Genomic DNA, 16337 nt, shown 5'->3' on the forward strand with positions numbered 1-16337 from the left:
TGGGACTGCAAGAAGATCAAACCTATCCATTCTTAAGGAAATCAGCCCTGAGTGCTCACTGGAAGGACAGAACCTGAAGCTGAGGCTCCAATACTTTGGCCACCTCATGAGAAGAGAAGACTCCCTGGAAAAGACCCTGATGTTGGGAAAGATGGAGGGCACAAGTAGAAGGGGACGACAGAGGACGAATGGTTGGACAGTGTTCTCGAAGCTACCAGCATGAGTTTGGTCAGGCTGCGGGAGGCAGTGGAGGACAGGAGTGCCTGGCGTGCTCTGGTCCATGGGGTCACAAAGAGTCGGACACGACTAAACGACTAAACAGCAGCAACAACAACAACAACAACAGTCTTTCGTTCCCCAAAAGAAGCAGGTTGGTGCCTTTCTCCTGACCTGGCTTGAATTGGAACAGCAACCCTAGCTGGATCAAAGCCTACAGGTTTCTTTTGATGAAGCAGAGACCATGTTACTTCTCACTTTCCTTTAAATGTCAGCTTTCCCATGCTCCCAAAATGACCGTGTCCCCAACCTGATGCCCTTCAGCTGTTGTTGGAATCCAACTCCCATCAGCCCCAGCCAGGGAAAAATGGGAGTTGTACTCCAAAACATCTGGAAGACACCAGGTTGAGAAAAGAGTGACTCTGTGTAATGTTCCTAGCTGAATGAACTCTGTTGGATAAGCTTTGTTTCTTGAAGTACAAAGAAACCTTTTTGAAACATAAGGGACAGTTCTGCTGAAAGGAAGGAACCAGGATTGCCTTTTCTAGGAAATGTTGCAAGAGCTCTACCTGCTGCAATCAGGTGCACATAAAGTCAAAAGTATTTCCTCTTCAATGGGTGCCTGTGAGCTTCAAGGATGCATCATAATTTTAACAGGGATGACTTACTTAGCACTTACAGAAGACAATTGTTGCTGACATCAGTTCGTAAGTTGCTATAGCAGCTGTTAGCCAGAGCTGTCAACACCTTCCCCAAACACATAAGTGATGTTCCCTGTGGCTTATTCCTCTCCCGAAGACATGCCACAAGGCAGTGGAGGTTTAGGGTCAGTTTTTTTTCTCCTAGATGGGCTATCTTCCCAGGTTGATGAGCCACATCACTTCCCCATACAGCACACACAGAAACTGCTTTCTTGACTGTTGGGCCTACTAATGGTTGCTCAATCTGCCAGATCCTGTTTACACATGCAAGGAAAGTCCCTAACTCACCAAGGATTTGAGACCTATCGGCTACCTCATCTGATTTAGCTGCAGTCAAAGCTGTTTCCCGGGGTGTGGCCACTGTCCCATTCTGACAGCTTCTAGGAGCCACAAGTGAAAGATGAGAGGGGACCATAGGTCAACAAACTACCCCAGGAGGAGTATGACATACCCTCCACTAGAGTCACTACCCCTCCCCTAACACCCCGTACACCCTGTGCAATATATATGCAAAAGCCCATGGACCCACGTACCTACAGGACCGCCTCTCCTGGTATGCCCCGCAGAGGACCTTAAGGCCCACAAATGACAACATTTTGGAGGTTCCAAGTCGCAAGGTGGTTAGATTGGTCTAAACTAGGGCCAGGGCCTTTTCTGTACTGGCCCTGACTTGGTGGAACACTTTATCAGAAGAGACTAGGGCCCTGAGGGACTTGACATCTTTCTGCAGGGCCTGCAAGACAGAACTATTCCGCCTGGCCTTTGGTTTGGACTCAGACTGATCCTTATGTTTCCCTCCCCTTATTGATTTTGATCTATCGGCTATTATTAAAACGAGGCTGCATTTTAAATTGTATTTTTAACCTGTATTTTAAATTGTCCCCCCCCTTTATGTTTTTACTGTAATTTTACTGGTGTTAGTCTGCTCTGAGCCTGGCTCTGGCCGGGGAGGGTGGGGCATAAATATTATTATTATTATTATTATTATTATTATTATTATTATTATTATTATTCCATGTACTTGGGCTTCTCCAAGTTGGACCTTATAAGCAGTGCTATTTTTCTAGAAAAAGAGGTGCCGGAACTCACCATGACTACCTCCCTTGTTCTCTTAGAATGCCAATGGCGCCCACCTGAGAGGTGCCAGAACTGAGTTCCGGCAAGTTCCGGCTGGGGAAAAAGCCAAGTAAAGAGTATGAGCTTCGTGTGACATCATCATAACTAAGGTAAGCTGGATGCCTCATCCCATGATGTCAGGAACCAGACTAAAGGGTATTGCTCTGAGGAAGAATGGTGGGAGCACCCCTCTCCCTCTGCTCAAGGGCCTAATCCTGAAGCTCCTCTGGAGCAGGAGGATAGTATCGACCTAGAGCAATGGTTCGTGGAAGGACACAGTTTGGGAACTGACAGTTGGGGTGAGCTGGGAGAAGAGCAAGCAAGGGGAGAGGAACAGGAAGAGAGAGAGCTGGCTGAATCTCCCTCACTAGAAAGTATGCATCCCATGAGCCTGAGAGCCAGGTGTCTGGATAGGACAGCCTCTCAGAAGGCTCAGTGGTGGAGGGATCATGTGGTGAGGAGACGGGAAGACGGAAGTAACTAGAGGGAAGTGGGAGGAACTCAACTGGGAGCACCTCCACGGTGAGAATGGATGCTGAATGTTTGTGCTGTGTTCAGTAAACCTCTCTGCTGCTGCAAAAGACTGCTTTTGCTTTGTGCTGTTATCTGCAGAGAGGCGGAAGGTAAGCCTTGCCTGACACATAAGTAGAGTAGATGTCCTCCTCCCTGTTAAGTGGGGAAGTTGCCTCTGTGCTGTGCAAGCAGGACTCTTGGAGGCAAGATGACTTACTTGCCAACCCTGCAGAATGGGAAGAGCTGGGTGTGTGGCCACTGTGTACAAAACCTATTATCTCTCCATCACTTGCCATCCTGTGCTGCAATCGCTCAGGTGATACCAGATCATTGTTTCCAAGGGAACAACACAGGGCAATTTGGCTTTCTGTCATTTTTATCCTGATATTCAGTCTGTGCTCTGCTGGCTCCAAAATCAGTTTCATTGAAAGTGCTTTGAGGCATGTCCAGCCAAGTGTCACTATGTCTTAATTTTAAGACATGACTGCCAAGAGGTGCGGCTTGGAAACACAAGGAAGCCCAAGCAAATCATGCTATATTACACAAGTTTATGTTAAGTTACAGCATGAATCAATAGCTTTTGTTTCAATAGAGTCATCCAGTTGCTTCTTATAAAGATGTGTATTATTAATATAGGGTTATGAATGCATTGGTAAGATTACAAAGCTGACTGAAAGAACCCAGTTTGACTTCCTAGTCAGAACTGGCCAATTGTAACTGACCCTGCCATTAAATCAATTTTTAATACAGCACTGCTCCTGCTGCTTATTTTGAATAGTTTTCAGTGAGAATGTGAGACCTACACCAGCAAAAATGCTCATTCAAATTTTGAACAGGATTAACCTGTGGATGTAGATAATTTCAGCAGTATGGGTCACTGTTCACTCCCAATGCATTCTTTATTTCCTCAGGAGGAAAAGAAGGGGAAGTCCAGTCATGTAATGTTGGATACCATCCAAGGGGCACAGTCTTCTTCTTCTCCTCAGCATAACATTATTTGCCACTTCTTTTATTGGGGTGCTGGGCTCCCTCTGAGACAACCTGACCCTGCAGAAAATGTTCTCTGGGATCTTGTTGGCCATCTTTAGCATGGGGCAGCTGCAAAAATAGATGAATGCAGTCTTCCGTTCCACCAAGCGAGATACGATGAGACACTATTATGGTGATTTGGTCTTTGATAATATTTTGGATTTTTTTTCCCAACAAAAGTTCCCCCTCTGCAGAGGTGACAGATTCAGAGACTGGCTTGTGTATCCCTAACGTTCCTGCGACAGCAGCAACCCTCTGTCCCGTGGGCTGCCCTACATTTGCTGTATCAAGGATGGGTGAATGATGATGGTTGTATTTTTATTCTTTGTAACCAGGCCGCGGGTGGTACTGTGGGTTAAACCACAGAGCTTAGGACTTGCCAATCAGAAGGTCGGCGGTTCGAATCCCCTTGACGGGGTGAGCTCGGTCCCTGCTCCTGCCAACCTAGCAGTTCGAAAGCACGTCAAAGTGCAAGTAGATAAATAGGTACTGGCAGGAAGGTAAATGGCGTTTCCGTGCATTGCTCTGGTTCGCCAGAAGCGGCTTGGTCATGCTGGCCACATGACACGGAAGCTGTACGCCGGCTCCCTTGGCCAATAAAGCGAGATAAGCACCGCAACCCAGTCGACCACGACTGGACCTAATGGTCAGGGGTCCCTTTATCTTTACCTAACCAGGCCATCTGATTGGATTGCTGCAGCCTCTCTGCCCAGTCTCCAACAAATATAATAAAACATCAAAGACTGAAAATTTCCCTACACATTATCCCGCTGGTCCAGCTCTGGATGCTGGAACCAGTAACTCCAAGATCCCCACACTCTCAACCTGTCTCAGGTTGCCAGAGGCATTTTCCTGCGTTGCAGTTGGTTGGGCCAGATGACTCTCAGGGTCCTTCCCATCTCTACAATTCTTCGATTCTCTCCGCTACCTTAATTTGAATATTGCTGTTCTCATCCCCCTAAATAGTACTGCTTTTCTGTATTCCAAATATCAAAAGTCTCAGTACAGTAATACCTCGGGTTAAGTACTTAATTCGTTCTGGAGGTCCGTTCTTAACCTGAAATGGTTCTTAACCTGAGGAACCACTTTAGCTAATGGGGCCTCCCGCTGCCGCTGTGTGATTTCTGTTCTCATCCTGAAGCAAAGTTCTTAACCCGAGGTACTATTTCTGGGTTAGCGGAGTCTGTAACCTGAAGCGTATGTAACCCAAGGTACCACTGTACATCTGAGGAAATGAAAGAAATGGCAAGAAAATAAGGTACTGACTAGGAGCAACTCCATATGAGAGAGTTTCACAGGGACAGTGGAGGGAGAATAACATTGTGAGCTCGTATAAAGTTCTCTGTAGCTGCAGAAAAGAGCACATAACACATCAACAGTTTGTTCTGTGCTCATGATATTGTTGACCAGATTTATCATAATCTGAAGACCAAAATGAAGATACAGTGGTACCTCGGGTTAAGTACTTAATTCGTTACGGAGGTCCGTTCTTAACCTGAAACTGTTCTTAACCTGAAGCACCACTTTAGCTAATAGGGCCTCCTGCTGCTGCCGTGTCGCTGGAGCACGATTTCTGTTCTCATCCTGAAGCAAAGTTCTTAACCCGAGGTACTATTTCTGGGTTAGCGGAGTCTGTAACCTGAAGCGTATGTAACCCGAGGTACCACTGTACTTCAAGAGGAGAGCTCCTTCTGTCAGTGGATTATAACAGATTGCTAATTATCTGTATTTAACACATGAATGCCAGCAATTACTACTTCCTTGGCCTGGAGGATGTGAGGTTGCCAGCAAGCTATGCAATGAGGCAACGATGATTGGTACAAACAATAGCGAATACCTATAATCATTATTGTGTTAGCGTTTTAATGGCCATGGATGGAAGGCAAATTATGAAAGGGGTCTCCTGTCTTACCAACAGAGGAAGAGAAGTGATGCACAGCGTAGGAATGTTCATCCTATTTCAGGGTTTGTCCATTTCCCCCCTCATCAAGGATGTGCTGTGGTTCCCTAGAGATTAGCAGATCAAGTTGCCTTATATCCTGTGGGATAGCTCAGACAGCAGAGCATGAGACTCTGAATCTCAGGGTCCTGGGTTCGAGCCCCACGTTGGGCAAAAAGATTCCTGCATTGCAGGGGGTTGGACTAAATGACCCTCACGGTCCCTTACAATTCTATATTATCAGATCACTGGTCCACCAAGGCCCTGTGTTGCTGCGCTGACTTTTAGTAGTCCTCCAAGGATTGGGGGGCCGGCTGGCGATTCTTTCCCAGCCCTATACAACAAAGGCTACAAAACAGAAGAGAATAATAAAAAATCACAAGAGCATTCACTTTAGTTTCCGTGCATGTCCCTTCATAGTCAATACTGGCTCCCCCTTCTCACAGCTTTATATATTTCACCTGGGAAAACAGGTTTAAAAAATAGTGAAGAATGAAGAAACAATAGGGATAAGATCAACAGGAAATATTTGGGATATAGAACTCCTCTTGCGGGGGGGAGGGCAATTATTGAATGTGTTAATTTGAATGGAAGTCAAAAACTCTGTAGCTGTCAATAAGGGATTAAGATCAAGACTGAATGTAATTGGATTAATTACCGTAAGACTCGGAAGCAGGATGAAATAAAATCATCTCACCTTGAAATCTAGCACGCAGGAAGTCATACAAAGTGTATAATTGGCTATATAATTGATATATATTTGAATTTGAATTGTAATTTGACATTGGTAAAATGTGGTTTATATTGGATTTTAATAATAAATATTTATAAAATAAACAAATACAGTCATACCTCAAGGTTAAAGTTGCTTCAGGTTGAGCGTGTTCGGGTTGCGCTCTGCGGCGACCCGGAAGTAACGGAACGCATTACTTCCGGGTTTCGCCGCTCGCGCTAACGCTCAAAATGATGTCACACGCATGCACAGAAGTAGTGAATTGCGACCCGCGCACACATGGGTTGCGTTCGCTTCAGGATGCAAACCAGGCTCCGGAACGGATCCCGTTCGCACCCAGAGGTACCACTGTAATAGTGAACTACTGCTATGGAAAGAAGAGATGTAAAGTTCCTGCTATTTCCCCCTCTCTCTTCCATAGCAACTTGGGTGAGAACAAGAGGAAGGACTCCAGTTGTCCCACCTGCCCTTACAGCCTTGACTGGGCTGGCCCTACTATTAGGCAGAGTGCAGTGACTGATGTGCTTGGTGGGGGAACTGGGTAACAATAATAGCTCCAACCACTGCCCCCAAGCACCTTGAACTCGCAAGCCCTGTGCCCCCTAAACTAGGCTGCTGGCCTCAAGTGTTGATCTCAGTGCTGAAGTTAAGATTCAATGGCTGGTTGGGTTGCAATCTGTATGTGGACCAGGAAGGGGCTCCTTCTTATTCTTTGCATAAGACACCAAACATCTTGGGCGGCAACTCTCCAAATCCTGAAGAGTTATAACCAAGCTTCCTGAGCTTCTCTGAGCTATTTGTGTAGGGAAGTTGTAGGAAAACAGAAGACCTGCTTGCATTTGCAAGAGAGAATGCCACTTGTCGCTCAACGAGACTTTTATTTCAACAGATGCAAAAAGAATTGCATTTAATCATATAAAATCTGAACAGTACAAAAGGAATATTTTAAAATCAGCATATGAATAATAATACAAAAGTTGATCATAACATTGATGCTGGTGTTTTGCTTTGGATTATTACAGACATAAGAATTAACATGCTGGACCAGGCCAAGGTCTACATAGCCAAATGGACTGTTCCCATTGGGGCTGTCAACAACCCAGGGGAAAAATGGAGCTCTCCTCCCCTCTTTCTGGCCATTGTTGTCAAGAAGAGAATAGCATGGGTGGTGCTGATAACTCCAAGGTCGCATGTTTGATCCCCGTATGGGACAGTTGCACATTCCTGCATTGCAGGGGGTTGGACTGGATGATCCTCAGGATCCGTTACATCTCTACATTTTTATGATTCTATGTATTCAGGGACAGGTGGGGGGCGAGGCTAAACAGCAAGTGCTGTCTTGTGGAGGAAAACCACAAAATTCCCCTTGGACATTGTTGAGGATTGCAGATTGAAGGCAAATAACGCAATGCAGGCATGTGGGAGGCAAAAAGAAGAAGTCATCTCTTCTGTGCTAGATGGCTGGAGTGAGCAAGCAGAAAGGAAGAGGATGAAGAACAGAGAACGAGGCTCAGGTAAGGGGCAGCCAGCCAGTATTGCATTTAGATTGCAGAGCCAAATGGATTCTAAATTCATAAATCTGTGCTTCGACAGCTATCATGATTAGTGTTACATGTGAAACATCTTTCTATTGCTAACGGTTTTTGAACACTGGCACAGAGTTGTAAAATGTGACAAAACATTTGCAGCTTGGGACAATTCAAGGTCTTGCCAATAGCTGCTGGACTAGATCAGTAATTTAAGGACAGCAAAACCATGGGAGAAAACATTAAGAGAGTAATGTGATTAATCTGGGGGTTGTCATAATTAAATATATGCCATGCCCCAGTAATTGTTCACTGATGAAAGAGCTCGCTAGCAGAACTCATGTCAAGAAATGTGACCACAGATTGTGCTCTTCCTCTGAAATGAATGGAGCTGTCTGCAGAGGCGAGAGATCTGTGTTTATCTCCATGCAGCTGACCACACAGACACTGCAGTCTTAATCAGACATGCATTCCAAAGCAGCCAGTAGGGTTTACTTGCAAATAAATGTTTGCAGGGTTGCAGCCTCAGCGTGGTAGAAAGAGCGTGTTGATTGTACTTGCATTTGTCAAGTTAAAGGGAGTACTAATGGAGCCTCTGTAGTACTTAGAATTTGTCTGGGAGTGAAATTGTAAATCCAGCCTTAATTTTAAAGTAACAGAATAACTGATTAAGATGGCATCACAAAAGAAGGGGGAGAATTTCTCTTGCCATGGCTTGAAAAAGAAACCCTACCAATATCCAAATGTTGATCCGGTACGTCAAACATGGTCAGGACTAAAGATGCATTTCACGTCAACACACTCACGCACTTGGGATCTGCCATATTTGGCTTCATTTGTAAATTAGTTTCCCTTAGAATCATTATCAGACAACTTTCATGATCAGTGTTGATGCCTTTCAACAAGTAGTCGGTACATCCAGGTAGACAATTGCACAGAGGAGGTTGGAAATTTCTGTCTGGGTAGAAAAAAAGCAGAAGCCATTATCGTTCTTCCTCCAAATGGGAAACCAATTTTAAGACCTTCCAATACCTATAAGCAGAGCTATTAAAAATGCCAGGTTGCCACACAGGTACAGCAGCAGCAGTATCACTTCACTTTTCACCTAGAAAGGAAACAAAATTAAAACAATGAAAATTCTGCTTAACAGTTATACGTTTTTGAATTTTATTTCTGCAGTTTGTACGCAGCTTAATCTCAATCTCTACGTGATATACAGTTTGAGATCTTCCATGAGAAAGATCTGTTCACTATACAGTGGTACCTCAGGTTAAGAACTTAATTCGTTCTGGAGGTCTGTTCTTAATCTGAAACTGTTCTTAACCTGAAGCATCACTTTACCTAATGGGGCCTCCCGCTGCCACTGCACAGCTACTGCGTGATTTCTGTTCTCATCCTGAAGCAAAGTTCTTAACCCAAGGTACTATATCTGGGTTAGCGGAGTCTGTAACCTGAAGCATCTGTAACCCGAGGTACCACTGTATTCCTTTTGAACGGCTCATCAATGTTCATAAAAAAGAGAGAAGACCTAATAACTGTGGCCTGGCAAGTTTGTCAACACCATCTGGCTGCTTTGCCCCCTTCCTGAAGCAACTTAGCTTTTTTAGGCTTCCTCCAGACTTTTTTTTTGGGGGGGTGTATTATTCTGCAAAATGCCATTGATGCAATATCACTGCATTAGTGGTGGGTTTATACTGGACTGTCCACATGCCATTCCACATTATTAGTTTTTCTGTGATGCTGCCCCAATGTTGTTGGATTATTGCTGTCCGGAAAGGCACTCCTGTGCTATAGCGCAACCAAAGCAGGCCAAATAAAGAAATAAATGCCAGAATATTTGTGATTGCAAGGTTTCAACAGGAAGTGACAGGATGCACACCGACTGGAAACAAAGTAGTATAACTGCCCCCAAACTTTTGCAGGTGCACATATAAGCACTCCAATACTCTCATGAGCACAAATCATAATGCATGCATAACAAAAATAATGCCTGGAGGGTTCCTTAAAGAGGGAGGGAGGACCGGGACCTCATACATATAGTTAGCTAGCAACATTTTCAATATTGTTTGGTTTTCCCAATAACTTTCTGGTTTAGAGCTTCCACTCAAGTAGAAATCTAACAAAACAAGACACTGATAATGACTGCAAGAAAAGATTACCTTGGTGTTTGAATCTTCATACATTTCTGTAAAACACAAAGCAAAACAAAAAACAGGAATGTTATTAATTCCTACTTGCGTGCTTTGTTAAGAAAAGCTTTTTATACATAGATCCGAATCAAGCTTCACCTTTCTTTTTCAACCACAGAGTTATATCCATCAGGATAGCAGCTAAGAATTCCCAGGCCACAAAGCCTCCCATTGTTTTAACCATCCATTGGCTAGGAGAGCTGCTGAGCATTCGCAGTCCCAGAAATATGGCGGCAACTAAAGAAGGAAGAGGTGAGGCATTAGACCTTTCCATGATCTGGTGCTTCCAAGTGGAAACTTAACGCCACAAACAGGTTGCTTTAGCAACAGGGTTGGGACGTTGTTGTTTTTAACATGAAATTTTCCTCGCAAAGATAAAATCTGAATCAAATGGGGGGGGGGATTTAGGGGCGGCATATTGGCATCCATGACATTGTGTGAACATTGTTGCATGAATGAGGAACACTGATACCACAGCATCTGGAAGCACCTACAAACGCATGTGGGAAAATAGCCTGTTGGAGACACACTGGTTATTTTTAATTTAAAAAAAACTAGGCATAATATTCAATACATTTAGTCCCCCAGCTACAGGGGGCAAATGGTACAGGAGAAGTTTTATCACCACCCCTACCGGGTTCATAAAATGTCCCTGAAATCCTGCCTCCTTGAATTTTTATATTTTGGGTAGTGTTCAGCTAACACCTTGCACACGTGGAATGACTTCCCCTTGCACAATGGGAATGTTTCCACCTCTCTCTGTGCATGCCCTCCCCAAATCTACTCGGGGGGGTGTGTGTGTGAGAAAACTCCAGAACAAAATTAGGAGGCCCATTCTACAGGAAAGGGCACAAGCCTTGTACAAGCAAAAGGTCTTCTACACAGGCAGAGAGTGAGTTGAGTACTGCCCTATAAACATACATTGGGGGTTTTTTACCGCTTAAAACTGTCAGGCCTTTCTATAGTCCGAAGATTCCTCCCCAGTCTACAGAATTTGCAGGACTCCCAGAAAATAAGTAGTAAAAATACAGTTATACCATTATCTCTGTAATATGGGTATACAGTATGTCCTGTCTGACTTGTGCAAACGTTCACCTGGGGCCCTTGCAACAGGAATGGCCCACTTGTACTTAGGTTTCTCTGGACAATGCAAAGCTAGAACCTTTATTGTTCAAAACAAAAACAGAGATTCCCTGCAGCCTGATTTTGAACAGACGTGTTTGGAGCTAAGTCATGTCGAGTTTTGCTTATGTATATTACCTGCTATTGTGTTCCAGGTATCTACCTATTGCTGGAGTTTCCCAGTATGCGTCCTTAGGACCAGGGTGTTAACATTCCACTGCAGCTGCCGACCTAATTTTACTGAGGTGGGTGGCATCTCATTCTGTGCAGCATCATCTTAGCCTTGCGCCTTTCTAGACTGCCTTCCGCAGTGGGAATCAAGCATCCTACTTGTAAGTTACAACAGAAGCACCCATCCACTTACCTGCCAAAACTTTGATGACTAATGCGTTTAGCATGTGAAACCAATTAAAAATAAACCTCCTGTTGGTGCAATGCAAAACACTGTTAGATATCTTTGCTCTCCCAAGGAGTAAACATCAGCTGGTTACATCATGCCTACTCTGTCAATTGCATTCTCCTTGTGGCGGAGCAGACTTTGAGAGGGCAGTAAGATTCAGTTCTACTAAATAGGAGGTGGAGAACTCATCTAGCACACCTATGGCTGCCACTGGGGGAAATGGAGCACAGCCACGCTGCTGTTAGCCTATTGAAACATGTTCAGAGGGCATGTGCCACTGACTACAAATTGGTGGGGTGCCTTCAAGTTCTGCTTGAGGACTTCCTATAAAGTATCTGGCTGGTCTCTGCATGAAGCACAATGATGAATGAGATGGCTCTTTATTCTGCTCCAGCTGGTCTCTTTTTATGCACACCAGTGCATTCATTTCACATTCCAGATTTGTTTTCTGTAAGTCCTAAAGGCACTGCACTAGAGCAAAGCATTATCTTTCCCAAATGCAATAGGGGTTGGTTTGTTTTTACCGTGAGCCAGAAAACAGCAAGGCACTGGATGTGGTCAACAACAGCGGGCCTAGCTAAACGGCTTGAGTTACACAGCAGTGATTCTGACAATGCTGTGGAGGGGGGCAGAATTAATGTTAAGTTGTGGGTGAACATATCAGAGGACACAGCGATTCTTCAAACAGCTCTTGTTTATTCACAGGCCAGAACAGAACTGAACTGAAGGGTTCAGCCAGCCTGCTTATATATAGCTCCACTAGAACACAACAGTAACGGTTTTCTGTAACTATCCAATCACTGAACGTCACTTTCAATCCCTTATTTGCATATGTGGACCTGAGTGAAAACTATCTACAGTATCCCCCTCCTGCTGGCCCAGGGTGAGAACTTCAGTACATAACAATTAAAGCCACTTAAAGTACATCTCAGAGGGAGAGCGTAAGGGAGAGAGCATGCAAGACACCTACTAGTCCCTCTTCCCCAACATACATATGCATAGACACAAAGAGCTATCACACAGCTGGAGAACCTGTGGCCTTGTAGACATGGTTGGACACCCAACTGCCATCATCCCTAACCACTGGCCATGCTTACTGGGGCTGATGGCAATTGGAGCCCAAGAACTTCTGGAGGGTCGCACAGATTCCCCAACTCAGATTCACCTTCCACATTGGATGCCAAAAACATATTGCAAGCTGGCCACCCTCCATGCCCTGTGCCAGGAATTCCATTGCTACTCCTGGCACACTGCACAGTGGGCAAAACACAGAGCTATGGAATCAGGATCTCATTGTTATCTAGTTCTAGAAGTGCCAAGGCCTTGCCTTCAGCCCCGTTAGCTTTGCCTAATCCCAGATATGGTTGTGAACTGGTTTTGGTTGTAATAAATAAGAAGATGAAAGATTAAAATATATATATTAAAAGATGATCCAAAAAGAACTCCCTTAAGAGAATCAAGTCTTTTTGTCTTAAGACAGTCTTTAAAAGAATATTTCCAAAAAATTTTTTATAAAAAATAATTCCAGTAGCACCTTAAAAACCAACTAAGTATAAGCTTTCTAGGTATGAGCTTTTGTGTGTATACACACTTCTCCAGATACTCTGAAGCGGAGGTCCCTACAACCTTATAACTGTTGGTGACTGTTAATGATGGCAGTTGGTTCCACAGGGAAGGGCAAGGGATTTTTTAAAGGGATAGATGACCAAAATTAGCTTTAGCGTGTATAATGGGACATGGAACCAATATCTCTATTCAGACCAGGTCTCTCCATAGTTTTTAGTTTGGTAATGAGTTGTAACTCAGCAACTTCTCTTTCAAGTGTATTTCTAAAATTCTTTTGCAATAAGACAGCTACTTTAAGATCTTGGGAAATGGAAGTGTTCTCCTATTGGTTTCTCTGTTTTATGATTCCTGATTTCAGATTTATGTCCATTTATCCTTTGGCATAAGGATTGTCCTGTTTGTCCAATATAGAGAGCTGAAGGCACTGTTGGCATTTGATGGTTTTGGTTGCTCAGTGGCTACGCAGGTAGCTCACAAAACAGGTGCCAGAACACCCCTAAAAGGTGCCAGAACTCCGTTCCAGTGAGCTCTGATTGGAAAAAAGCTCTGACTATGAGAAATAAATGGCTAAAAATAACACTTGTCTGTATTTACAATTTTGCTCAGCACAATTAAAAAACAAGAAAACCCTATAATTTCAGTGCTTCTGAAATGATAATGGGAAAGGGTAGCTTCTGTGAACCTCCCTGAGATCTAATGATGAATATATTTTTACTCTTCCACAGGCAGTTCTGAAGTAGCTAGCATCCAGCTGTATCTGTGCCGAGTTACTGATGACCAACACATTGTGGTATTGCAGCTCAGAGCCAAAGCAGCTTTTTGAGGAAGGCTGTTCTGCCCATTTAGCATATAATGCTTCTGCAATTCAAGGAAGCATTTATTTATTTTTTTACCTCATTAATTACATTTGATGTACTGACCGGTTATCTTGAAGAGATGGGCGGAAGAAAGCTATGGCTGGTTGAATCAAAGAGAGAATCGTGACAATGCATCCAATAACAGCATGGGCTCCTGCGCTCTGTCAGAGAGAAAAGGGTATGAGTCCTATTTACGCTTTGCAGATGCTACGGAAGCCACCTCTCCTTTAGAAAAGGCTGCACCTTAATTATTCTTGTAGGAAATCCTTGTTCGCATTCAATGTCCTTGCAAAGGGACCGTGGGGCAGCAAAGAACATTGTATAACGAAAAAGGAAGCTGTCACCCATAGGTAGAAGTGGTCAGTCGGCTATTTCTCTGTACAGTCACTCAGGAAGGTTTGACATCTCTTAACATGCCACCATTTCTGGGGCATTTTTAGATGACGTTTCCTTTTTTAAAAAAAACAACCACTGCACGGACATCAGACGGAATAGACTTACCAATCAATGCAAGCAAAAAACAACAAAAACTGTGCATTCACCCATACTTAATTGCAGACTAATCAAACCAAGTCTGGGGACAGGGGAATTAGGAGATGAAATGTTGATGGAGAGCACATTTTGGTCGAGTGATCGTATTTCTTATTAATTAAATGTATTTAAATAATCCAGTGTATTTAAATATTCAGCAAATTCTTATATAAAAAAAAACCAACACTTGACTGAATGGCATAGAATGCATAACTGCAGGGCTTGCTATCTAGGTATTAGGTCTAAGGTAAAGGTAAAGGTAAAGGTAAAGGTACCCCTGCCCGTACGGGCCAGTCGTGTCCGACTCTAGGGTTGTGCGCCCATCTCACTTAAGAGGCCGGGGGCCAGCGCTGTCCGGAGACACTTCCGGGTCACGTGGCCAGCGTGACGAAGCTGCTCTGGCGAGCCAGCACCAGCGCAGCACACGGAAACGCCATTTACCTTCCCGCTATAAAGCGGTACCTTTTATCTACTTGCACTTAGGGGTGCTTTCGAACTGCTAGGTGGGCAGGAGCTGGGACCGAAAGACGGGAGCTCACCCCACTGCGGGGATTCGAACTGCCAACCATGCAATCGGCAAGCCCTAGGCGCTGAGGTTTTAACCACAGCGCCACCTGCGTCCCAGGTATTAGGTCTAATATACATCTATTCTGGGCAAATTTAAACTGCAATCACAAAACACACAATTACGAGTAAGTCCCAATGAACAGTTCAGAAGCATGCTTGCTTATGAGTAAATATGCAGAGGATTGTGCTGAAAAAAATCCAACACTTTCTGCACCCTCAAGATACCATGTGGGTCCCTGCTGCTAACTCAGAGGTGTCTTACAGTATATGTGTGTTACACGTCTTGTTGGCTTTGGCTATAGGCTGCTGGCAGTCTGCTTTGTAGAGGGGTAGCAAATTGGTCCCTGCTCTTTCATCAGCCTCCTTCATCACCCTTCATCAAAGTAAGTTGTTCAGCAGGGATCTAGGAGCTGTAGAAATCAAGGAAAGCTAAACTTACCTCACTCCACCCATTTGCTGCCACAAAGCTTAATATGAAAGCGATTGCCGTTGCCACGACAGTTAGCAACATCATCAAAAAGTGGATCTGAAAGGGGAAAAAATGTTCTTAAATTAGATTACAAACCAGCGAAAAGTGAAGGATTAACTGGTCTATTGCCATTATATAGAATAGATATGTATAAAGCCATTTTTATTTTTTATTTTTAACCCTCATTCCCCCTCACAGAACAGCAGTTCTCAAAGTGGTACCCAGGATTCCTTGGGAGAAGCCATGACAGTTGAAAGTTGAATGTTACTGCCTTAAATATATAGTACAGATGGGACAACAGTCTCTCAATGGCCTTGGTTCCTTCTTTAAAATAGCCAATTCACTTTCACCATCTACAGGCAGAACAGGGTAAGACTCAAAAGTCTGAGAGCTTCTAGAAATCTGGGGAAGGATGAATCTTCCCGTTAGGGAAAATTGCAGCAATAATGATGAGTGCTTTGCCAAAGATACTATTTCTATTTCAGAAATAACAATATATGCTTCAACAAATGGCAAAAAGATATTTCAAAATTTATCTGGAATGGGAAAAGACCAAGGATACAACATAAGATACTAACAGACTTCAGAGATAGAGGAGGCTTTTCTCTCCCAGATTTGAAATTGTATTTTGAAGCAGCATGTCTTGTATGGATAAGGGATTGGATAAAATTGGAAAAAGAAGAAGAGTTAGAAGTTAGAACTAGAAGGACACGACACTAGATTTGGCTGGCACTCATATTTATGGTATGGGAAAGGGAACATACATAAAGGTTTTTCAAACCATATAATAAGAAAGTCATTAATAAGAGTGTGGGGAAAATATAAAGCTCTGTTAGAGTGGAAAACACCATGGTGACTGTCAC

The 16337-nt window shown here is 43.8% G+C and overlaps 1 protein-coding gene across 2 annotated transcripts in view; it reads right to left on the reverse strand.

The window, feature by feature from the left end:
- Window positions 1-7415: 7415 nt before the first annotated feature.
- LOC128415446 (putative ferric-chelate reductase 1) overlaps window positions 7416-16337 on the reverse strand; it is a 31627-nt gene continuing 22705 nt past the window's right edge. The window contains exons 12-17 of one of the 2 annotated variants that reach the window (XM_053391654.1): window positions 15445-15531; window positions 13971-14068; window positions 11449-11507; window positions 10062-10199; window positions 9933-9958; window positions 7416-8878 (exon numbers count right to left, since the gene is read on the reverse strand). In XM_053391654.1, coding sequence (XP_053247629.1) covers window positions 8789-8878; window positions 9933-9958; window positions 10062-10199; window positions 11449-11507; window positions 13971-14068; window positions 15445-15531 — 498 coding nt within the window. In that variant the 3' untranslated portion in view covers window positions 7416-8788. Of the gene's footprint in view, window positions 8879-9932; window positions 9959-10061; window positions 10200-11448; window positions 11508-13970; window positions 14069-15444; window positions 15532-16337 lie in introns of those variants that run through there. The other variant, XR_008330958.1, reaches the window with a different exon arrangement.

This window comes from Podarcis raffonei, chromosome 6, assembly GCF_027172205.1.
Source record: "Podarcis raffonei isolate rPodRaf1 chromosome 6, rPodRaf1.pri, whole genome shotgun sequence".
NCBI classification, from domain to species: Eukaryota; Metazoa; Chordata; class Lepidosauria; order Squamata; family Lacertidae; genus Podarcis; species Podarcis raffonei.